Genomic DNA, 22,141 nt, shown 5'->3' on the forward strand with positions numbered 1-22,141 from the left:
AAATCCTACCAGCTATTACATATGTTTCACATCAAATGACTATTAATACTTGAGCAAAACTTCTTTGTATTACCAAAAAATAGTATACTTTCTAGAATAAAGTCCAAGACCCTCAACAGTTTTCGAATTAATTGGATATGTACACAACAGTATTCCAAGAGGAAACAAATATGGATTGGATATTTCACTACTATATACAAATTCTTTGCAAATTTTGTGAATTTAGAATAATTTTATGAATCTATAAACAAGTATGCAATAATCCAAAATAATGCAACTTATTCCAAAGAAGAAAAGCACATGCATACCTGGAGAACCGGCCTGGAGTGGAGAGATCTCATCTTTTTCTCGATGCTCTGGGGTGAAAAATGCCATGTTCCACATGGAGTCACGGTATTCTGAATCACAATCACTAATACCATCACTGTACTGGATTGATTTAAGATGAAGGTCCCTTGCTGGACTGCTAGTACCATCCTCTCCAATACTGTTATCCTGACAATCATTTACTGAGCCCTCCAAAGACCTAATATCACTACCAGAGGTGTTCTGATCTATGCTGACATCTTCCACTTCTTTCCTTTTGTCATCTAAACTCTCATCTTTCTCAGAATGACTTTTACCTTCCACAAAATCCACAGGATCCTTTCCACTCTTATTTCCTTTAGCATGCTTACCAATTTCATCCTTTTCTAAATCAATGTGACTTCTCTTTCCTGGTACTGATTGCCTGACCTTCTCAACTGGCATTTGTGTACTGGACTCAAATTCATTAATGTCACTTGAACATTGTCTGTTCTTTTGTATTATATGGCTTTCAGTTTGTTGAATATCATTGGAAGTCAAGTCAAGACTATGTACACGCTTCAGACAGATCTTTGCTGATTTTAAATTGACATCACCTGATTGCATTTTATTCTCAAAAGATTTGGTCGTGTTTTCATTACCTGTCATTTGTGATAGATCCCTAGACTTACTTTCTACCAGTGGCTGACCTGTTTCCCTCAATCCATCATCTATTTCTCCCTTCTGATCACTGACGTTACTATTCCTTGTAATTCTCTTGGTTCTTCCAGCAACCTTGCCTATTACATCACCCACATTTGAAACTGAAACTTCACCCCTCTCTATACTAGGTTTACTAATAACAGATGGAGTTTCTTGCAATGTCTGATTACTACTGAACTCACTTTCATCATTGTGTTTTTCAAAAAAATGGGCTGCCTTAGTTGCCAAATTATCTTTATTTACTGTGTCTTCAGAATTCTCAGTAGCATCTTTCATCATTTTACCTGAATAATTCTTAGGTGTGGACTGACTGCACACACTTGGCAAAGACTGAATATTACAAATGCTTGGGGATACACCATCCCCGTTCTCTACATCTAATGATGGAGTATTCCTTTGCAATGCAACAGAGGATTTCTCCTTGTCCTTTGTTGAGTCAGGATTAGGGTTAGGTTTCTCCAAACTTTTGCATCTTGTAAGTCTGACAGTACTTGAATTTCCATCTTGAATGCTGTGATTTTGTACAGATTCCTCAATACTGTCAAATTGCCTTAATGACTCTTCTAATTCATCCATGTCAATTGACACCGGCCTTAAGGGTAGCAATTTTGATCTCTTATTCTTGGTATGGCCCTTTGTTTCACGATCATTGTCTGTTTTATTATCTTCGCTTGGAACTTGGTCTGTTTTACTCGCCAAAGGTAATACAGATCGTTGTAGGTTTCCTGAACCTGAACTGCATAATTCATCTGAGAATTCACTTTCTTTCACTAAAGCAGCTTTTTTACTTGTAACTTTCCCCTCTCTCTCCTGGTTTTCATCAAAGTTGGTAGACCTGGCTTCATCTGTAGCAGTGTCAGTCCCACTGCAGCTAGCTTTATTAAGCACACTACCAGTTATTGGAACTTCATTTCCACCACTAACATTACCTAATTTTAATTCACCGTTATTGGATTTTAAACAAGATTTCTCCGAGTTCTCCCGACATTCTTCCCGAAGTTCCGCTTCATCAGATTCACTTGATGACGGATACCAAAGTCTTTTGATGCCTGCCTGGAAAGTGGCATTATTGAAGATCAAATTTTTCACAGTTTTCTTATTAATATCTGGATCAACTGCAACATCGTCATCAGTACTATATTTCTTTCTTTTTACCTTTTCATTCCTCTTTTCCTTGGTATTAATGTTTTTCTTTGGATTATTGTTCTTAACTGAACTCTCTTGAAGGTCATCTTCTGAACTACTAGAGGAGTCAATGATGGCTCTTGATTTATAAACCTTCCTACCTAAATCCTCCCTAGCAGGTTGTCTGCGTAATCTGTTACTTTGTCTCATGAGCTTTCTGCAAACTTCTGAATTATCAGTTTTGCTGCTCTTTCCTGTTTCACATCCTCTACTTCCATCTTCACCTTTTGCAGACTTCAAACCAAAAAATATTCTGTTTTGTACTAATTTTTGACTTACTTCTGTGCTTTTCTTTTTACTTCTCTCATCTGTATTTCCCTGATTGCTTCTTAGATTTTCAGTCAGAGTAACCTTTTCCAACTCATTCATTACATTTTTACCTGATGCATTCATTTCTTCTTTATCTGCCATGGTTTTGCTAGTTTCACTACCTTTATCCAAAGTAACATTTCTCTTAGGCTCTGACTCAGTAATACAAGAATCCCTCAAGGGGCTACATGTTTCCAATGACAGTTCAGATGACAATTTTTCATCTAAGATAATCTCTTTGTTACATACACTACTTTTCTTTCCCAGGTTTTGTTTAGGGGCACCAGCTTCTGGCCCTTCTTTACCTATCAAAAGAGTAGTTGTACCCTCTAAAGTAATGTCTATTCCTGAAGTTTCATTAGATACTACTTCCTTTTGACTGTTTCCTCTCTCCTGTGCAATTTTCTTTAGTTTCCGTAAGAGTGGCGAACCACCTTCAGGTAACTTAGAATTCCTCACACTTCTGCGCAGCTTTTTAGAACTGTTTTCGTCCGTTGGACTTGACAAAATCCTCTTTTTCACTTTTAATGAACTTTTCATTTCATCTTTTTCCAGATTGAGTGATAGAGGAGGAGTTATTGAGTCTTCAGAGAAATCTTGGGGCAACCAAACCTTTTTCTGAGGGCCTGAGAACCTAAGAGTTTGACGAGTAAGCTTTTTAGGAGGAAGAAATCTTGATTCATGGGGTAAAGGTGATGTGCTCTTTACAGAATTTAAAATTTTTGGTGAAAGTTTCTCTAAGATGACTTTTGGAGGAGTACTGAGTTTCACATCACTTACATGAAACATATTTAATGTTCTGTCAGTTGAAGGAGGTACATTTTCTTCAGGTGATGCCTCAAGAAAATCATTTGAAACCTGACTATTTGTGGATCGTTGAGATGGTGTTCTAATATTAACAGATGTATGAGTAGGTTCCCTGGTGGTATCCTTATTTGTGCTACAGTCTTCATCTGTATTATTTGGTGAAGTGCTCTGCTCTGAAATAGCTCCTCCATCATCAACAAAAAGGGCTTCTAAATCTTCATCATTCATAGCCCTTGAATCTGGAGTTGTAATTCTCTCAGAACCTTTTGTTGGAGACCCAAGAATAGCTGCCAATTCCACCTCTACAGAGTCTAATCGTGACCTTGCGGACTTAGGAGTTAAAACTTGTGGCGAAGTACACCTAACCTGTGGTGGGGTTATCCTTGAGGCTGTTAACTTTGGGGAACTATCAAATGGAACAGGTTGTGGAGAAACTACAGGGGATGGATTAGATGTCACTAACGATGATGTATGCTGAGATACAACACCCTGAGATGCTGATTGGGCAATTTTTGAAGAAGGTGAATTGCGGGAACTGGGGATTTCTGATGCTTCTGAACAATCTACCAATAAAGATTTCACTGGTGAACTTGAAACCTTGGAAAGCCTCGGAGATGGTGGCGAAGACAGTGGCAAAGCACACTTCTGTTTTCCAGATGACTGTGCACCAGCTTCCAACATAGATGGTGATGTCTCAACATGTAGCACTGGAGAATTAAATTCATTTTCATTCTGTGGTGAGGAATCTTTTGAATTAAAAACATTATCGGAATGTCTTTCTTCACCTTCTTGTCTCTGAGATTCCTCATTCTCAGTAAATTCTGATAATTTCTCATTTACCCCTACCACATTCACTGCCTTGTTATCAGAGTTGCAACCGAGTTTCTGAGGAGAAGGAGCACTTGGTGGCTTTATCTTAATCTTTAGAGTTCCCATTGACTTCGGAACAGTTTCCTCTGTGGTTTCTTGGTCTGTGTTTTTAGATCTTCCTGGTTCTGCACCATCACTTACATCAGGTAGTACAATATCCTTACTACTGTTGTTCTCAGGTGTTTCATCCCCTACAGGTTTTGGCAAAGATGCTGCTGCAGAATTGTCCCTTTCGACATCAAGTGTGCTCTTTTCCTGCTCCCAGTGTGAGTTGCAGCGTCTCAACTTTAACATGACATGTGTTGGTGCCGGAGGTATTACAAAGCCATCATCTGAAAGCTTAACTCTTGGAGCTACATGTGACTTGACCCGATCACCTGCTTCCAATGTTGAAGAAAATCCAGACGTAGCAGATTTTTTTATTATCAATGTAGGGATAGCTGGCATTTTTTCTTTGGTTATACTATCAAGTGAATTATCTGCATTTATGGGTTTATCTTTACCTACTCCCTCTTTCTTAGAAACTACAGATTTGGATCCAGATGGGGAAGTAACCAATGATTTATCATTTGCACGATCATGCAAACTATCCGAAATGCCAGACATGTCTTTACTTGGGGTTCCCTTTTTAGATGCTGAAGTCCTAGATGTAGATGCTGTAACTTCCTTTAAATTTTCACTTGCACTTTCCAAAGAAGATTCAATGAAAGATTGAGGAGGATTCTCAGACTGAGATGCAGAAGGAACACCTATGCATACCTCACTTACAGCAATTTTAGTGTTAGGCAATGTACCCTCTTTGGAATCAGAAGCATTTCCTCTTACACTATGTTCCTTTTGATTCTTATCTCCAGACAACTCTTGAGCACAACTCTCTCTATCATCTTTTTGCTGCATAATTTCATCATTGACATTAGTAATAAGGGGTTTCTTAATTCTAAGGATAATTTGTTTTTCGCGAGGTTTTTTGATCAGCTTTAACTTAAGACCATCTTGTAAGAAATTATGCGGAGTTGACCCAGGGCCAGTGTAATGTATACGGTGAACAGGGGTATACATGGGAGAATAAAGTGGTGTAACACCACCTGAATAACTAGAAGTATGACATGGAGTGCGGACAGGTGTCCTCAAGTAACTAAAGTTTGGTTCTCTTCTTGGTGTCCTAATAGCATTACGAACTATTCTCTGAGCTTTCTTAAAGGTTGAACTCTTCTTTTTTCTAAGCTTTTCTAATCTCTTGGCAACAGGAATGTCCTCTTCACTTAAATCTTCATCAAAGTCATACACATTGCTAGTAGGTCTAGGTAGTTCACCTGTGTCAATCCCCAATGGGTCATGTGGGTCAAAATGAAGTGGAACAGATTCTGGAGAGGTTATGGACATATTTGGTAACTCATTACCCTCCTGTGGTATAGCAAATTCATCAGACACTTTATTTCCCTTGCTAATGTTGCCAGTAACGTATTCTGGGGATTTCACTTTTCGTTTTCGTTTTGAAGGATTTTTTGCAGGTGATGTACTGGCAGGTCTCTTCCCTGGTGCTGTTCGTTTAATAGTTATTCTTAAAGTAGATCCTCTATTACCTACCACAGTCAACTCAGGTGGTGGGGACACACTGGGTGATTCAGAGATGGAAGTTCCAGGATCTGAATAAGACGTTGCACTAGCAATGGCACTACTGTTATTATACCCCTCCTTGGAATTATGAATTGTCAATGCAGATTTTACTCTCTTTGTAGAAGTACCAGCTTTCTGATTTTGTGATGTGGCATCCAATAATAAAATTGACTTCTTGGGAGGGCGTCCTCTACGCCTTGGCTTCTTCATTAAATTTGCTGCACCTGATTCAGCTCCAGAATTGCTGCCATCTACCACACAAGTCGTTTGGTCTGAGGATACTCTGGGAAGGTTTGTGTTTGTCTCCCTGGTATCACATACCAGTGCTGTACCTGAGGGCTGGGATGGCGTGGCTAAAACTCCTTCCAAAACTTGACTGTCATTTACTTTTGTCTTTCGTGGACGTCCTCGTTGCCTTTTTACTGGAGGAGCAAGGCTGTTGTTACCAGGCATAACCCCTTGTAACTGGTGAAATTGCACAGATGCTCCAGAAGCAAAGGGAGGTTTTAAAGAATTCACTGCTAGAGATGCGGGCTTCTGCACTGGTGGCTGAGCTTCTAAGTCAAAGAACTTTGTGTATGATATGTTAGCTTTAGCTCTTCTTCCTCTCCCTCTTAAAATTGGTTTTTCTGATGATGGAACATCCTCAGTAGGTAATGGTAAAGCAGGTAATGCCTTGGCTACTGGTTTTTGTAATTCTGGCATTGTCTCTTTCTCTGTCTTTTGATCCTTTGGCAACTCATCAGCAAATAATGCTGGTCTGCTGATATTAACATCCATACTTTCCATATCCCTTTTCTGTCCTTTAACTGAAGAGACTTTTTGCTTTCTACCCATATTTTTACCAGTAACATTTCTACCCTTCCTTACTATTGGTTTTCTCACTGGCACCTTTTTAGTTTGTCTTCTTCTCCCTGGTATCTTTTTTTCTGGCTGATCTGGTGTTGTTGATGTTACTTCTGAACTGCTGTCTGGCTTACACAGCTGAAACAAATCTTCACTGTATGCTTTTAAAGCTCCTTTAGTGGGTAACTTGAGTACTAACTTTGGAACTCCAGCAGTTTCCTCATTCAAACCATATCGGACATTATTATCTAAACCAATAACATGGTCTTCATGAACTGGCTGCTGTAAGTTTGAGAGTTTACTGGAAACTTGTTGATCAGGTGAAGTACAATCAGGATCTTTGGTACCTATATCTTGATTAGGTAGTGGAGAAGTATGACAAGGCTCATAAATTGGGGACTGTCTTGGTAATACATTGTTCTTACAATTGTTAATATCCTGGTCATCCTGGAAGCCTGTGCATGATGCTGGGAGTGGTGATACAACACTGCTTCTGTTGAAATCTTGTGGTGGAGGCACAGATGACGGAGTAGAGAGATGCTTGGGTAAAGAGGGATGAGATGGGATAGCTAACTTTGTTGTGCTGGCATCAGTTTTTTCAGAGCTGACCTCCCCTTTTTCAAGGCTACTAACACTTTTTGCAGGGCTGATCTCACCTTTTTCAAAGTCCTTCATATCTTTTCCAGAAATTTCTCCTTTTGCTGTATCAGCCTTGTTTCCCTCTGAAGAATTTTGATCAGCATTAGCATCATCTACTATCTCTGATTCAAGTACATCAGAAGTTTTCTCGTTTGCAGGCAAAAGTTCAGTTCTAGGGCTAAAAGTCTGCTGATCACAGCCAGGGCTAAAAGTCTGCTGATCACAGCCAATTTTGTTCCCGGGTACTTCTTCGTTTCTTTGGGGAGGAGAACGAACAGAACCAATAACTTTCTCAAGACTTTCATTAATAACCGAATTCTGCTCCTTTGCAGCACAATCTTGATTGATTTCAGTTACAGTGCCTATCTCATCATCTGAAGAATCACAAGAACGAGGAGGAGAAAACGGAGTAGGAGAATGTCCTGAAAAACTTGTGGGTTCACTTGCTTGGCTTGATGAGCTACTTCTTCGACCAAATATCCTACTGGTTTGTATATTGCGGCATGAGTCAGCATCACTATCTTCATGAAAGAAGGATAGGCAAGGAGAGACTGATGGAACAGAACCCTCAGAAACTTTTGCTAGATCACTGTTTCTATGAAGTTTAATATCTACAATCTCTTTCTGAGGGGGATCCTGAAAAACTTCTAAAAGAGACTGATCCTTTGATCCCCTAACTATACCCTTCAAAAGGGATATAGTTTCATCAAGCTGGTCCAAGGATGAGGCTTTGTCTTGAACTGCATCTGTTGCTTCACCACTTGTATTTTTTTCCATTTCCAACGTGGTTTCTTTTTTGGAGGTAAAACTGGTTTCAGATATGGATCCATCCCCTCCTACTATCTGAGATGCAGTAATGTCAGTTGGTCTACTGCTATCACTAACTGGTGACTCTGACTGGCTCTGCAATACAGCTGTATTCCATGTATGTGTATCAGATTCACATGGGGATTTTGTAGTTCCATCAGGAAATTTCTCTTTACTCACTGAAGCAACCATTTCTACAGGTGAACTTAGAGTATCAGGAGAATTAGCTGTCACTGCCGGGAGAGTATCAGGAGAATTAGCTGTCACTGCACAGGGAGACCTCTCTCCAGTAGAATTCACTGTAACTACACCAGGAGACCTGTCTGCAGTACATGGAGACTTTCTGGTGACTAAAGGAGACTTATCATAGCTAGGAGGAGACCTACTACATTCCATAGGAAGCCTGTCAAATCTACCATGAAGACTGTCTGGGCTTTTAGATGTAACCTCAGTTTTACTAGATTTTATTACATCTTCATGAGTCTCCGTTTCATTCATAGCAAAACTGACTTCGTTTTCTGGTACATCTACTTCACCAGATTGATTATCTTCAAATTTGGATGAAATAGTTTTCTTAAATCCACGTTCAAAGTGCCGTTCTGTGTCTGGATGCATACTGCATAAATCACTCTGCTGCATATCACACACATTCTCATCAAAGTTTGATTCCTTAAAGACATGAGATTCCTGTTTCATATTCATCTGGATTTCAACTCTTGTCCGGTTTTGGCAGTCATCAATGGAGTTACTTGTCTCATCAATAATTACTGTGTGAGGAGTACTCGTTTCTGTACGCTGATTGTCAATAGAGCCACGGATGTACCGCATAAGAAATTTTCCAAGCTTTCCAACTTGTTCTGGCCGAGTGCCATCTTCTGATAATTGAGAGCCATGAGGGTATTGATAATCAGTTGTTGGTGGCAAATAGCCTGCAGCAGTGTTCCCACTACAAGTAGTAACATTTGATGTATTACAGGGCAAGTTATTGTTAGCACCATCTATGGTCACTGGTCGACTTGCAACAATTCGACCACTGTCAACTGGCCTATCAAACTCTGAAAGACCATCAATCGAGCGAGTGATGTTTGCAGAACTTGAGTTTTCTGAAGACTGATTTATGTCTAATGAATGAGGTGACTTTTCTTCAATGGATTTTACCTGAAACTGTTGTGTCTTTGCTGATACTGCAGTTTCCATCTTCCCTTCACTAAATTGTTTCTGTGATGATATATGATGGAGTGATTTCCCCAATCCCTCTAGTGTTGAGGTCTCTGTTACACATACTTCCTCAGATTCTGATAAAGGTGGAATATTAATCTCAGGTTGTGGAAAATCATAATCCACTACATTAATTGGGCTATCCTCAGGAGAATTCTCCTGACATGCTTTGGATTCACTCTCCTTGTTCTGTTCTGAATGGAGATTCTGCACACTAGTGAAAGGTTTTTCTGACTCTGACAAACTCTTTTCATGCTGATATCGCTGTACTGGTGGACGGGAAGACTTATAAGGCTCCAATGGAGTATGCTGATTATAGAGAACCCTTGAAAGGCATGAGTTCACAATGTATGGCTGTCTTACCTGCATGTGCATTTGACTGGACATTCCTGGCCACCTATTGTAATCTGGGGCTATTGATTCTAATGGAGGGAATCTGGGTTGTTCGTGGTACTTGAAACCTCCCCTCCAACGTAACTGACTAACATCCTCTTTGTTTACAGCCTGGGAAGAAACCGTTTCATCCTTAGGTGGAAAATGAGATCGAGGCGGAGCACCATACCTCGGAATATGCTGATGACCTGAATCTATGGCCATCAGAGGATCTGCAGGACGGAAACCAAAATTCATTGGTTTAAAAATAGTATCTCTTCGTAATCGATCTTTTGAGTGAGGGTCTGGTGGCCTGTTACCAGGCATACGATAACTCCAATCAGGAGGTTGCTGCATAGGTGTGACACCTGATCCACCTGGTGGTGGTGCCATAGCATGAATAACTGTTTTTGATGGAGGTGGAGGTGAACTCACAATACTGCTTTTACTTACTGCAGGACTTGGTGTAATTCTCAAGCAAGGTATGCTCTGAGTTTGGGCCAATGTTCCTGGATAAGGCAAAACTTCAGGATCAGCTGTATCCTCTGGCATTATAGTAACTGACCTTTTACGTAGTGGACGGCTCTGTTCATTACCATATGCTCTTCGCTGTGCTGCCAAACTCTGGAGATGGCCTTCACTATATGGTTCTGCAATAAACTTCTTAGGATAAGAATCATGTGAAAAGGGAGGAATTACTTTACTATCGCTGCCTTTTTGAATAACCAATGCCAAAGGAGATGTCTGCTGACCCTGAGGTTCTGAGCTAGGGGAAGAAACAGGAACTTTAAGAGGCGTACTTGGGGTACTCTCTGAGGACCAATCAGTTCTACTCTTTGAACTATTTGAACTTGGGGAATCAATAATACGGCGTACACAGCCCTGAGGTGTTCTTGAGGTCCTTATTTCTTGGTCACTACCAACAGATGGGCAACTGGAAAATGGAATCTGCAACTCAACCCCAACAGAACCAAGTGAATCGATTGACCTTGCATCAGGTTCAACTATTGGACTTGGTCCAGTTACCCCTATCTGTGACCCAGGAGTGTTTTGTCTTGTCTGAGTAACAGGTGCAATCTGAGGCACAGGATTTCCATCTCTAAATACAGGTGCTCCATAATCAAAAGAGCCAAGCCTAGGAACTAAAGTTGGATGACTAGTGTGGCCTGTAGTTGAAGGGTAAACTTCAAACCGATTAGGTTGTGGACTAGGAGATGATCCTCCTTGGCTACAACTGTCATAAGAGAGAGGAACTTGACCAGTTTTGGAACCAACTTCTGACTTGGATTCACTTGAGTACACTCCTGTTATAGGTTCAGCTGAATGAGTTCCCTCTGGTGTTCGGTTGCGAGATGAGTGTATCAAATGTTTTTTTAAGTTATTTATCACATGTGTTTTTGGTTGAGATGGTTCAGTTCCATCCGAAATAACTTGAGGCTGACTAGCTTCAGATCCATGCATGGATAATAAGTAAATAGGTTTGTTACTAGAAGTACCTGAATGTGTTGTGGAAATGGACATAACTTTACTAGATGTAACTGATGTGCTGAAGCTTTTTGAAGGAAATTCTTTTATCCCTACAGGCTCTAATTTGGAAAGCCTTGAATCTTGCTTCTGTAATTTATCTGAATTATTAAATTCTACATTTAAAGATGCATGGGCATCACTAAAAATGTTTGGTGATGCAATCCGTTGTATCTTTACCAATGGTGTTTCTCTGCCAGCATGACTACTAGATAAAACTGAAGATAGTGATGTAGGACATGGCAATGTTGATGACTGAGGTGTATGGCAAGGCAAAACTGGTAACACTGTAAGGCTGGGCACAGCCGATGATACAGACATTGAACTGGGCATTGATGACGTGACAGAGGAGATGGTGGATAACAATGATGGCTGGGAAGCATGACTAAGCAATGCTGAGGTCACAGAAGAATGAATGGGCATTGCAGAAGACAAGTTATTACCACTGGACATTGATGATGTAATGGGTGAATGATTCTGTGATGACTGGGAAACAGAAATATGACTGGGTGCAACAGACAAAAGGGGTGTGCGACAGGGTACAGGTGAAGAATGTAATGCATGACTTGGCAATGCTGAAGGAAATGATACTACACTGGGACTTCCAGATGACAAGGATAAATTATTTGACACTGACATTGGTACACATGCAGGACTGGTCTTAGGTGCATGCCTCAGTACTTCTGATGACAAACTTCCATGACTGGACACACCTTGAGATAACACATGACTGGGGACTGTAGACAACATAGGTTGAGAAGCAGATATTGTTGATGACACATACAAATGACCAGGCAATGCTGATGAAAGGCTTACATTATTAGATGCTGATGAAGGTTGACTTATATGACTGGGTACAGTAGAAGGCAAACAAACAGGACAAGGCACTGGCAACGACATAGATGTGGGTACTGCAGGAGAAAGAGGTGCGTGACTCATACCCGTTGATGAAATGCATAGACTGCTTGGCACTGCAGATGATAAAGACAAATGGCTGGGCATTGCTAGCAAATGAGACACATGACTAACAACTGATGATGATAGGGATGTACAACTGGTTACTACTGAAGAAACAGGCCCCGAGACAGACACTGGTGATGCCAAAGAGACACGACTGGGAGCCGATGGCGATGTATAATTGGACTCTACTGCAGAATGGGAAATATTGGTGAGCAATGATAAAGATGAGGGAGCATGACTGGGAAATACTGATGAAAGGGATGCCTGATTTGGAGCTGATGATGACAAAGACAAGTGACTGGGTACTGTTGACAATAAAGGCATTTGACTGTGTCCAGCTGATGACAAAGATACCTGACCAGGTCCTGTTGAGGAAAAGGAGGAATAAGACATTTGACTGGGCACTGCTGAAGAATGTGAGATGTGGCTGGGAGTAACTGTAGATATGTTCAAACCTCTTGTAGCTGCAGCACTTACTGAATGAGAACTAGAAGTAACAGAACTAGCTGATACAGTTGTGACTGGTGTAACATTCAATTTAGCTACAGCAGGTGCAGTTACTGACAAGTCCATCAATCTCTTGGATTCTATGGATGAATAACTGGTCGAGCCCATCATTTGTGAAACAGATACTGCAATTTGGTCATGAGACTCAGTAACAGGCAAGGAAAAAGGAATATTTGTATGAGATGTCATATACTTCACAGGTTCCTTAAAACTAAGAGGAGTTCTTATTGGAGAAGGAGGTAAAGACATAGTACCCCTCAATGAAGCAGTGGGGGCTTCACTTCTCACAATAAAACTTGGAGATAGCCCTCGGTCAGGATGCAAGAAATTTCTTGTATTTGGCAATGTAATATGTCTACCTATAAACTGTGTGGGTCTTTGAATTCCTTGAAAAGTTACTGACAACGGCTGACTTGCAACAGATAAAGGACGAGGCAATGGCTGTATGTTCTTCTCATTTGTTGGAGAAATGTGACCAGTAACTTCGGTAGAAGAAATTCTGTGATATTGTGGACAAGATGCATCTGGGATTGAATGCCCTGTGGAAATGGCAACTGGATGATCAGTATCAAGGCAAGATGACATGGAACCAATAGGTGAACCCTGTGGTAAATTCTGTGATGATAAACTCTGTGTGACGGTTGACACAACAGAGGGCATGGAACTCGAAGGAGCAGATGTAAATGAGACTTGAGGAACTACACTTTGTATACTCTCTGTAGATGAGGCAGGAGAAACACTAATCTTTGAGAAAACATAGGAAGATGTAGCTGCCGGTGAAGTACCACATGAACTACAGTTTGGAGTAAGCTGGGGACTTACTGTTGATTTTGGAGTCATTGACATTTTTGAAGGGCTATGAATAGTTTTATCTAATGATGGAACAGCCTGATGTGGAGAGGCTAAGTGGGTACTTGTAGTTAGTGATGATGGGGATTGTGTGACCTCACATTCAGCAATTGTTTTACTCTGTGCATTAAGAGCTTCAGACATGTTCAAAAATACTGGTAATGGTGCAGTTCCTGACTGATACACACTTTTATCCATTACGGAGACCTTTGTGACTTCTACAGTCTCCTCAACCAATGGAGGCACCATGGGAAGAGGGTTACCTGGACTAAGATTAGCCTCTTTGGGATTTTCAGTGCTGCTAGGCACAGTTAAGGATGACTCGCAATACTTGTTCTGGACATTATCACTTGAAGTTTCCTGAGCATTTCTCCCTATATCCTCCAGGCTGTTCTTCAAAGACTCTGGAGTACTGGCAGTCTGTGGGGAATTGTTGGACAAAATCATTTCTTCAGAATTACTCACCATGTCAGTAATGTGAGAATTACCCTGTGAGTCTGAAATAACTTCTTGGCTTTTTTGAGGAACATCTGCCAAAATAACAGCGGGAAGAGATGCCTGTCCTTGGATATCTGGAGTCCCATCTGCAACTTGATCTGCAAAATTCTTATTTTGTTCTTTGATGAAATGACCATCTCCAACAGAAACTTCAGAATTCTTTTCTTCTTGGGTGGGTACAGAATAGTTATTGCTACCAGCATTGGTGACAACATCCTTTCCCTCACTATCAACCTTCTCTTTTTCTGACAAAGAATTCTTATCTGACTCCTCTTGACACAATGCTTCTAATGTCCTAAGAACCGGTAGCATAGTTGTTTCCTTTGGCAATTCACGAGGTGTAGAATCATCATTACCTTCATGGAATCCTGTGTCTTTATCTGCTGGTGACTTTGGATTTCCTTCATTATTTTCAGTTGACATACATGACTCTCTCTCTACAGAAATGGCATTTTCTTGATTGTTAACATTTTCAGTGTTACTTACTGGAATAACATCAGAGGGTTTCTCAACGCCCACTTGAAAAGTGGGTAAGTTCAACTCATCAACCAAATCTTTAACACAGTCACTGTCAAAACTACCAAGTTGTTGAAAGGCCTGCTGAACAATATCAATCTTTTCTTCATTTCCCGAGCATGATCTATCCACAGTGTTTTCTGCAGTCTCCTCAGACAAGCCACTGACACAACTGAACAGATTATTTTGGTGAGTGGAAGCTTGCTCAATACTTAAAACACTACCAGAGCCACTAGTACTGCCCAAGGGAGTTATAATCTCTGTGAATGGAAGACCTTGGATATTTGCAACAGCTGCAGTATTTGCAACAGGGATATTTGAGCTCAATGTTACAGGGAGCTGAAAATTAGACCCAATTAGTGAAGCCTCAGTCTGATTCAAGTTGACAGAAGATGCATTCATAGTATCTATCGACCCAACAGATACAGCGCTAGACGTCTGATTAGTCTGAGTTTCAGTACCTGAAACCATGGGTGTTATAACAAATGGCATAGATGATACATCTTGAGGCATTATCTGAAGAGGCATCAAAATCATAGGAGGCGCATACAAGGTGGGAATGGCATCTACACTACCATCAGGTTGTGAAAGAATGACAGGTACAGTCTTCTGTTCCTCACCACTTGGGGCAGTGCTTGGAGACTCTCCTCTGTTTTTTGAAGTTGCAGGAGCACTCAGCTGTGCTTGCAGTAAAGGCATAGTGGTTGAAAACACTGGCTCAGAAACAGTCGTTACAAGATTACTGGAGAGAGATGGTGAGCTATTAACATTATTGCTGCTTTTTGAAGTCAGAGTCCCTTTTAATATACTTGGAGAAGAAGTTACAACAGGTGATAAGTTAGGCCCTTGACTTGACATGCTAACAACAGTCTCCACTCCTGAAAGGAGAGTACTTAGTGTACTAGCTGTACTTTCAGTTTGAACCACTGACACAGGTGAAGAAGATGAGTAAGAAACAACAGAGACTTGAGCAGGGTCAGAAGCACAAATACCTAACGAGGATGATGTAGGAATATTTGACCATAATATGGGTGATCTAACTTGAGCACTAGGGGTGTTTACATTTGATCCAATGGTCACAGGTTGAAGAAAATTATTTCCACTAAGTACCTGCTCCCCAGATAGACCAACCACATTTACTGTATCCACCTGAGATGGGAGACTGATTGAAACTGTCATTGTCTGCGCTGGAATTGTGGTGGTGGTATGTGTTGTGACAGAAACTAGAATATTTCCATCTACAACAGAATCCCCTGATCCAACCTCTAGTGACTGGGTTTCTGCATTTTCCCTTGATTTTTTCTGACTTGTAGAAGAGGGCATTGGACTCAAAAGGAATGAATGTGCTGGGGAATCTACTGGTTTCTTATCAAATGATGATGAAAAGGTGGATGTGGAGGATAAAATTTCTAAGCCGCTACTACTGCATGGAGTACTAGCTGATGATGCTGGAGTGTTCACGTATGTCTTATCTTGAGGTTCTGTACCACTTACAGGTGAAGAAATTACATCATGTTGTGAAGTAACTGAGGGAACATCAAAAATTGAAGTTGAAGAATTGTATTCATCTACTGACTTTGGTTCTAATGAGCAATTCTGGCCACCACTACCAGCATTAGTTGTAGATGCAAAAGATGAAGGTTCCTCCAGTGAGACTGGTCTTTGGGAATCACTTACAACAGATTCAGTATTAACTGCCTGTGGCTCTGTGAGTGGCTGTTGACGTGATATTTGAGAAATCTGTAAAGGTGGTTTTGCCACTGGGCTTAAAACAGAACTTTTTACAGTTGATAAAACAGGCAATGGACTATACTGATTATCTTGGCTTTTCTGGCTACAAGGGCTAGCAGACAAGGATGAAGTAGATGTGCCGGAGTTCTGAAGAGGCTGATCTTGACCAGATTTTGGGAGTGGTGTTAAAGGGGCATTTAAAGGAGTTATGGGAGCAGAAACGGATGGCATAGAAAGTGGCATGGTAGACTGGGAGGAAACAACACTGTTTTCAACAGGTGTTCCCAGAGTCTGCTGACTCAGTGTGGTTACGTGGGAAGGTTGCCGAGGTGATGGCACACTATCAATGGGTGTCAATGGTGTAATAGGTTCCTGAAGAGGTGTCATAGCTATTGTCTGGCTTGAAGAAACAAGTAAATGGGATTCCTGTGTAGATGGTGTTCCAGACATTTGATCATCCTGCAAGGAGTCACTAACATTCTGTGTGGTATTTTTTGGTGGTTGTGATACTTCTGCAGTAACCTGAGAAGAGGCAAATGTTGGCTGATTGTCAAATATCGTCTGTGGCGTATGTACAGGAGTCTGAGGACCATAAGCATTTGGGGTGAATGGCATATACAATGGTGACTGACGAGGAAGAGATGACTGATGAGAATATGATGGTGTATGAGGTAAGGGACTTATTAATGGACCTGGGGAGGGTAAGTGAGGTAAGGGGCTGGGCATGCTAACATCATTTTCACACCCATAATGAGTTGGGGTGTGTGGCATTGGACTAACGAGGGGTCCTACTGAAGGATAAACAGGCATTGATGGATGCCTAAAATTATCATCATCAATATACGTAGGTGAAGGAGGAATAGGGCTTTTTGCTTGATCCATGGCAGAAGGTTTTGTCACATTATCATGATTTAAATTAGGTTGAGTGTGAGACTCCATGACATGAGCTGGTGTAGCTGGCATAGGACTCATTAAAGGTTGCACAGAAAGGTGATGTGCTGCTTCTTGGAAGTTAACAAACTGACTAGGAGTACTACTGGTTGGTAAACATTCATCTCCCTCACTTCCTCTACGAGGTGTATCTGGCATTGGGCTAAGCAAGGAATTGGTCATTGAAAAACTCTCAGCAATACTGTGAGTTGGAGTATTAGCAACTGGACTGATCATGGGTCCCATTAATGAAGGGAGCACTGGCATGGGACTAACGCTAATTGGTGATGTAACACGCGCAGGAGTTGGAGGGATAGGACTCATCATTGGGCCAGGAGCGGTGGGTAATGTGAATGCTTGAGACTGCGATGGTGTAATGGAACCAGAAAGGCTTACTGAATGCTGGGGGCTGGCAGGGTGCAAGCGTAGGGAATTATCTTCAGAAGGCTGATGGCTGGGAGTCTGAGCTATGGGGCTCATCATAGGCTGTAATTTCTCCATTGTAGGAATGCCAGTGGCATAAAGGTTTGAGACAGGTCCACTGTCATCTCTATGGGGTGCTGGTGTACATGGCATTGGGCTCATTAAGGGAAAAGATGCATTGATCAGAGAGTTTATATCCTCATTTTCTTCTATAGATGTTCTACTCTTAAAACAATCCTTTTCACTAGTCTCTTCACTGAAATTTCCAGAATGAATTGGTTTTGGTTTTGAAGGTTTTTTGACAATTTCTGAGCCCATTCCCACTTCCGTTTTGGCTTTACAGAAACTTGAAGCAAGTGAAGGAATGGATTTCAACATCTTCTCTTTTGACTGAGAGTAGTTTTGATTCTTCTGAAATTGTGTCAGTCTACTTTGATGAGATCGATCATGCACATGAGCTGCAATGTCAGTGTCCTGGCCATCACCTGAACGAGAATAGGAAGAACCATCACTATGGGGCCATTTTCTACCTCTTGGTGGAGACAAAGACTTCTCTTCCTTTCTCTGTCCCTTTTTGACAGACTGATGGCTACTATTTCTGTGAGGAGAAAAAGAACTAGAAGATTTTACACTACCAGCAAATACAGAAAGAGATGAATCTATCACCGGAGAGTGGCTACCACGACCTGGTTGAGATCGTTGGCGAGGTGATGATGATGGATTCTTCGGTGAATGCTGAGATACTGATTTTGAGGAATGCAAATGTGACACCTTTGGAGAGGCACAGAACGACTGTGGACGACTTCTTGGGGACTGGCCCTGGAACTTAGGAGAATGTTGTGGTCGATCACCCTGTGAAGGTTGATTATGAAGATTCTGAGCAGAATGTAACCTCCCCTGAGATGAGTTTGGTCTGCTTCCTTGACGGTAGGGAGACCGAGTTCCACGTGCCTGTGGTTTTACTTCATCCAACTTTTCTTCCTGAGAACTTTGGTTTGACTGTCTCCCTTCATCCAGCAAAGACTGTCCACTCTGAGTTGAATATTTGTTATTAGATGATACATGTGATGAATTTCCTAGCAAGGACTGGCTGCTATGTCTTCCTTGATAAGACTGAGTCCCACTGTCTTGACTAGGGTATGACTGGTTGCCGTGCGGCTGCTGTTTTTGACCTCTTGATGATTGTTGCCAACTTCCTTGTCCATGTTGTTTCAGGTTTCTGTCAGCTGACTTTGTTCGATATTCTTGAGCAGATAACTGAGGTCTTTGACCAGACTGAGAACGGCCTCCAGGATGTGAATGACTCCCCACACTGGATGAATGCGAAGTCTTTGTGGATGACTGGAAAGCCTTTCTTTGAGGAGACCCAGGCTTACTCCCTTTGGAAGACAGTGACGAGTTGCCTGGCAAATGCAAAGATCGATGACTTGGTGAAGATTGTGAAAGGGTATTTGATTGTGAGTGGTGTGAAGATGATTGCAAAATTCTATTATGATGACGGCCTCTACCTTCGCGCTGTAATTCACTTTGGTTGTGAGGTGGAGATTGTGACCTGCTGCTGTCCACAGGACATGCCTGATTTCTTTGCTGTGATGACTGAAGGCGATTTCCTGGACAAGATGATGACCGATTGTTATCATGTACCTTATTTGAGTCGTCCATAACATGGATGTGTGAATGATGTTGAGACACTGCATGTTTTTGAGACCTTTCGATTCTTGCATCATCTGAGGGCTGCATCCTCCGGCCTTTATCATGGCGACCATATGGCTGAGGCCTCCCAGAAGCAGAAGCCAGTGTTTTTGATTCTTTTGTCTCATGAGGACTGGGTTCAAGGTGACTTGATTTCTGCATACTTGATACCTTAACAGCTTTGCCTTCCAGTATACCAGGTACATGGTGCACTTCTGAACCTACCGGAGCATTGTTCTGCAGTTCTCTGTGCTTTACATGATCTTTGTACTTTTCAGTGTTTCTTTGGTTAGTTGTATTTGGTGAGTTATTGCTTTTTCTAAAATGAGTGATATCATCCTTACCTGCTGATTTTTTCTTCTCTCCACTACTTTTGCTGTGGGAGGAGCTGTCAGTACTCTCCTTAAAGGAAGGCATTTCTCTGAGCATCTCAGGTAATTTTGTACTATAAACAGGCGAATCTGCATTTGGTGTCTGAGATGCAGATACAGGACTAGAATCTGCCCCAGGTGTTCTTGGACGTTCATATGGGGAGTTTATCATGTAATAAGAGTCAAATACTGAATCATATGGCATTCCTGATACATTTTTCTGTGACTCACTTAAAAACATATTTGGCCCTTCACTGCCACCACCCCCACCAGGTGTCACTGGTCTTTCTGGAAGACTGCTTATGTCATCATAAATATAATCTGATACTTGCTCTTGTGGAGCCTGGGAAGGGGTATGGAATGGTTGACTATCTTCAACACCCAGCCCTGGGGTCTGAGGCCGGCCTTGAGAATGAAAACTAAAACCAAAACTACCGTGCTCAGAATGAGGAGGGGAACTCCCAATGTCTTCAATAGCCTGATTCTCCTTTTTCAACCTAGGTGGACAGGAAGGGGAATCATCTTTTGATTTTGATGGAGGAGGAGAAACAGAACCAAATAACCCAAATAACCTTTTCATCTTCCTCTGTGATTTCCTTTTTAAGGAAGTATTTCCCTCAGACCCTGAATCAATCAAGGAAGAACCTGATCTACCACTATCATTTTTATTCTGACTAACGCTACTATTTCGATTTTCATTCTTTTTTGAAACTGGGCCTGATCTACTAGTGTCCTTCAAAGCAATACTGGACTCAACAACTGGATTACCAGGTGTTGGAGGACAATCAAAGTCACTCATCCAATCTGTGGTTACACAATTAGATGTTTTTACTAAATATTCTGTCTGCTGTAAAGGCTGAGATGCTTTTGACAAAGTGGGAGGAGGAGATGATGGCTCATGTACTGGAATAAAACTACCTGGTGTGTGTGGCATTTGGTCAAAGTCATCAAAGAGATCCGACCCTCCAACGTCAAGGGGTTGAGAAATTTTGTCAGGATAACATTCATTAGGGGGATTTACTAGGGAAGAATTTTCATAAGTGTTACCTCTTGAAGAAGACAATTTGTGAGTCTCATTCCTTGAAGTGTGCCTGGTACTTACCTTTGTACCAACATCTACTGGACTTACATCAGCTTTTGACCTGCAGAGAATAAATAAAAATACTTGAAGCCATTACGTACGCTTCCAAACTGATATTTCATTATACTGTAAATATATCATTACTACTGTTACTCCCTGTACATAAAAAAAATATAAGCCTAAAAATATCTCCTAAGAAACACAAGTTTCTGCCATAGAGACTAACATTAATGACTCTCAAAAACTTTTAAAAAGTACCTTTTGTAGCAATATGAACAACATACCAAACCAGAGAATACATATGTATCATAACACCAAACATTTTCTAAATGTACTCGAAGAAAATGGGTCACCAGTACACTTAGGTATCAATAAATGAATACACTGAAAATCTTTTTAACAGATCCGTAGTTCTTGTCCTAACTAGAGCACAAACACTGTCTATTAAAAATAATATAAAGATTTCATAGTAAATACTGGAGTTCTATATGTACAAAAGCTAATCAAGAAAAAGTTACAATCAAATATATTCTAATGTCAATCTTCTGAAATCTATTTGTTTACCTCATGTTTCTTCCCCAACCAATCAACAAAGTGTGATCCATTGTTAACCTACAGAATGGTTTCAAGCAAAACAAACAATGCTTTCACATTTCCACATTATCATATATAACAAAAAAGCACTAAACAGAACACCACTCAACAATTAAGACTCCTGTACTCCTGACAGCCACTCTCATCCTGAGGGCCATAGCCGCAGATATACTAACATTGTTATCTTATCAGTTATCTTATCGTAAAGCTACAATAATTTTACAGAAATTAAGAGGCATCTTACCTGTCACTTGTCCAAAATTCCAGAGTAATGAAAACAAATTCTAATAATAGCATTTGTACAAAGTTAAATCACCATAAATCTTCAACACCTGATCTAAGCTTCATCCTCCCTATGGTAAAAAGCAATTCAACTAGAAAATAATGTCATAAGTCGCTACTCTCAGCTGGCCAGAATGGTTCCTTCTCATACTCATATGGCACAAATTCCAACCATACAGCATTCAGTAGACTTCTTAAAACATAATTCTGTGCCAACAGAATGTTATTCACAAGTGGGTACTACAAAGCCAGAGGGTACCAGTAACTAATGTCGTTAATGAGATTACTGAAAACAGCAACAGGCATATCTGAAGAATTTACAGAAAAATATTAGCATCCCCCTTATTTGCAGGAGAATACAAGGGAGTGCAGTAAATATCCTAAAATTTATATATGAATATAATGCAGCGTTTATAGAATACAAAAAACTTTCTGTCACTGAAATAGCAAATTTTTAATCAATTTGCATTTTTCATAGCTCGCAAACCTGAGGTCTCAACAATAG

At 40.8% G+C, this 22,141-nt stretch overlaps 1 protein-coding gene across 1 annotated transcript in view; it reads right to left on the bottom strand.

The window, feature by feature from the left end:
- Window positions 1-22,141, bottom strand: part of LOC135226936 (uncharacterized) — a 430,036-nt gene that overhangs the window by 248,580 nt on the left and 159,315 nt on the right. Inside the window, exon 13 of the mRNA XM_064266617.1 lies at window positions 309-20,821. Within this exon, the coding sequence (XP_064122687.1) occupies window positions 309-20,821 (20,513 nt within the window). The remainder of the gene's footprint in view (window positions 1-308; window positions 20,822-22,141) is intronic.

Source organism: Macrobrachium nipponense, chromosome 15 (genome assembly GCF_015104395.2).
Source record: "Macrobrachium nipponense isolate FS-2020 chromosome 15, ASM1510439v2, whole genome shotgun sequence".
In the NCBI taxonomy this organism is placed as follows: domain Eukaryota; kingdom Metazoa; phylum Arthropoda; class Malacostraca; order Decapoda; family Palaemonidae; genus Macrobrachium; species Macrobrachium nipponense.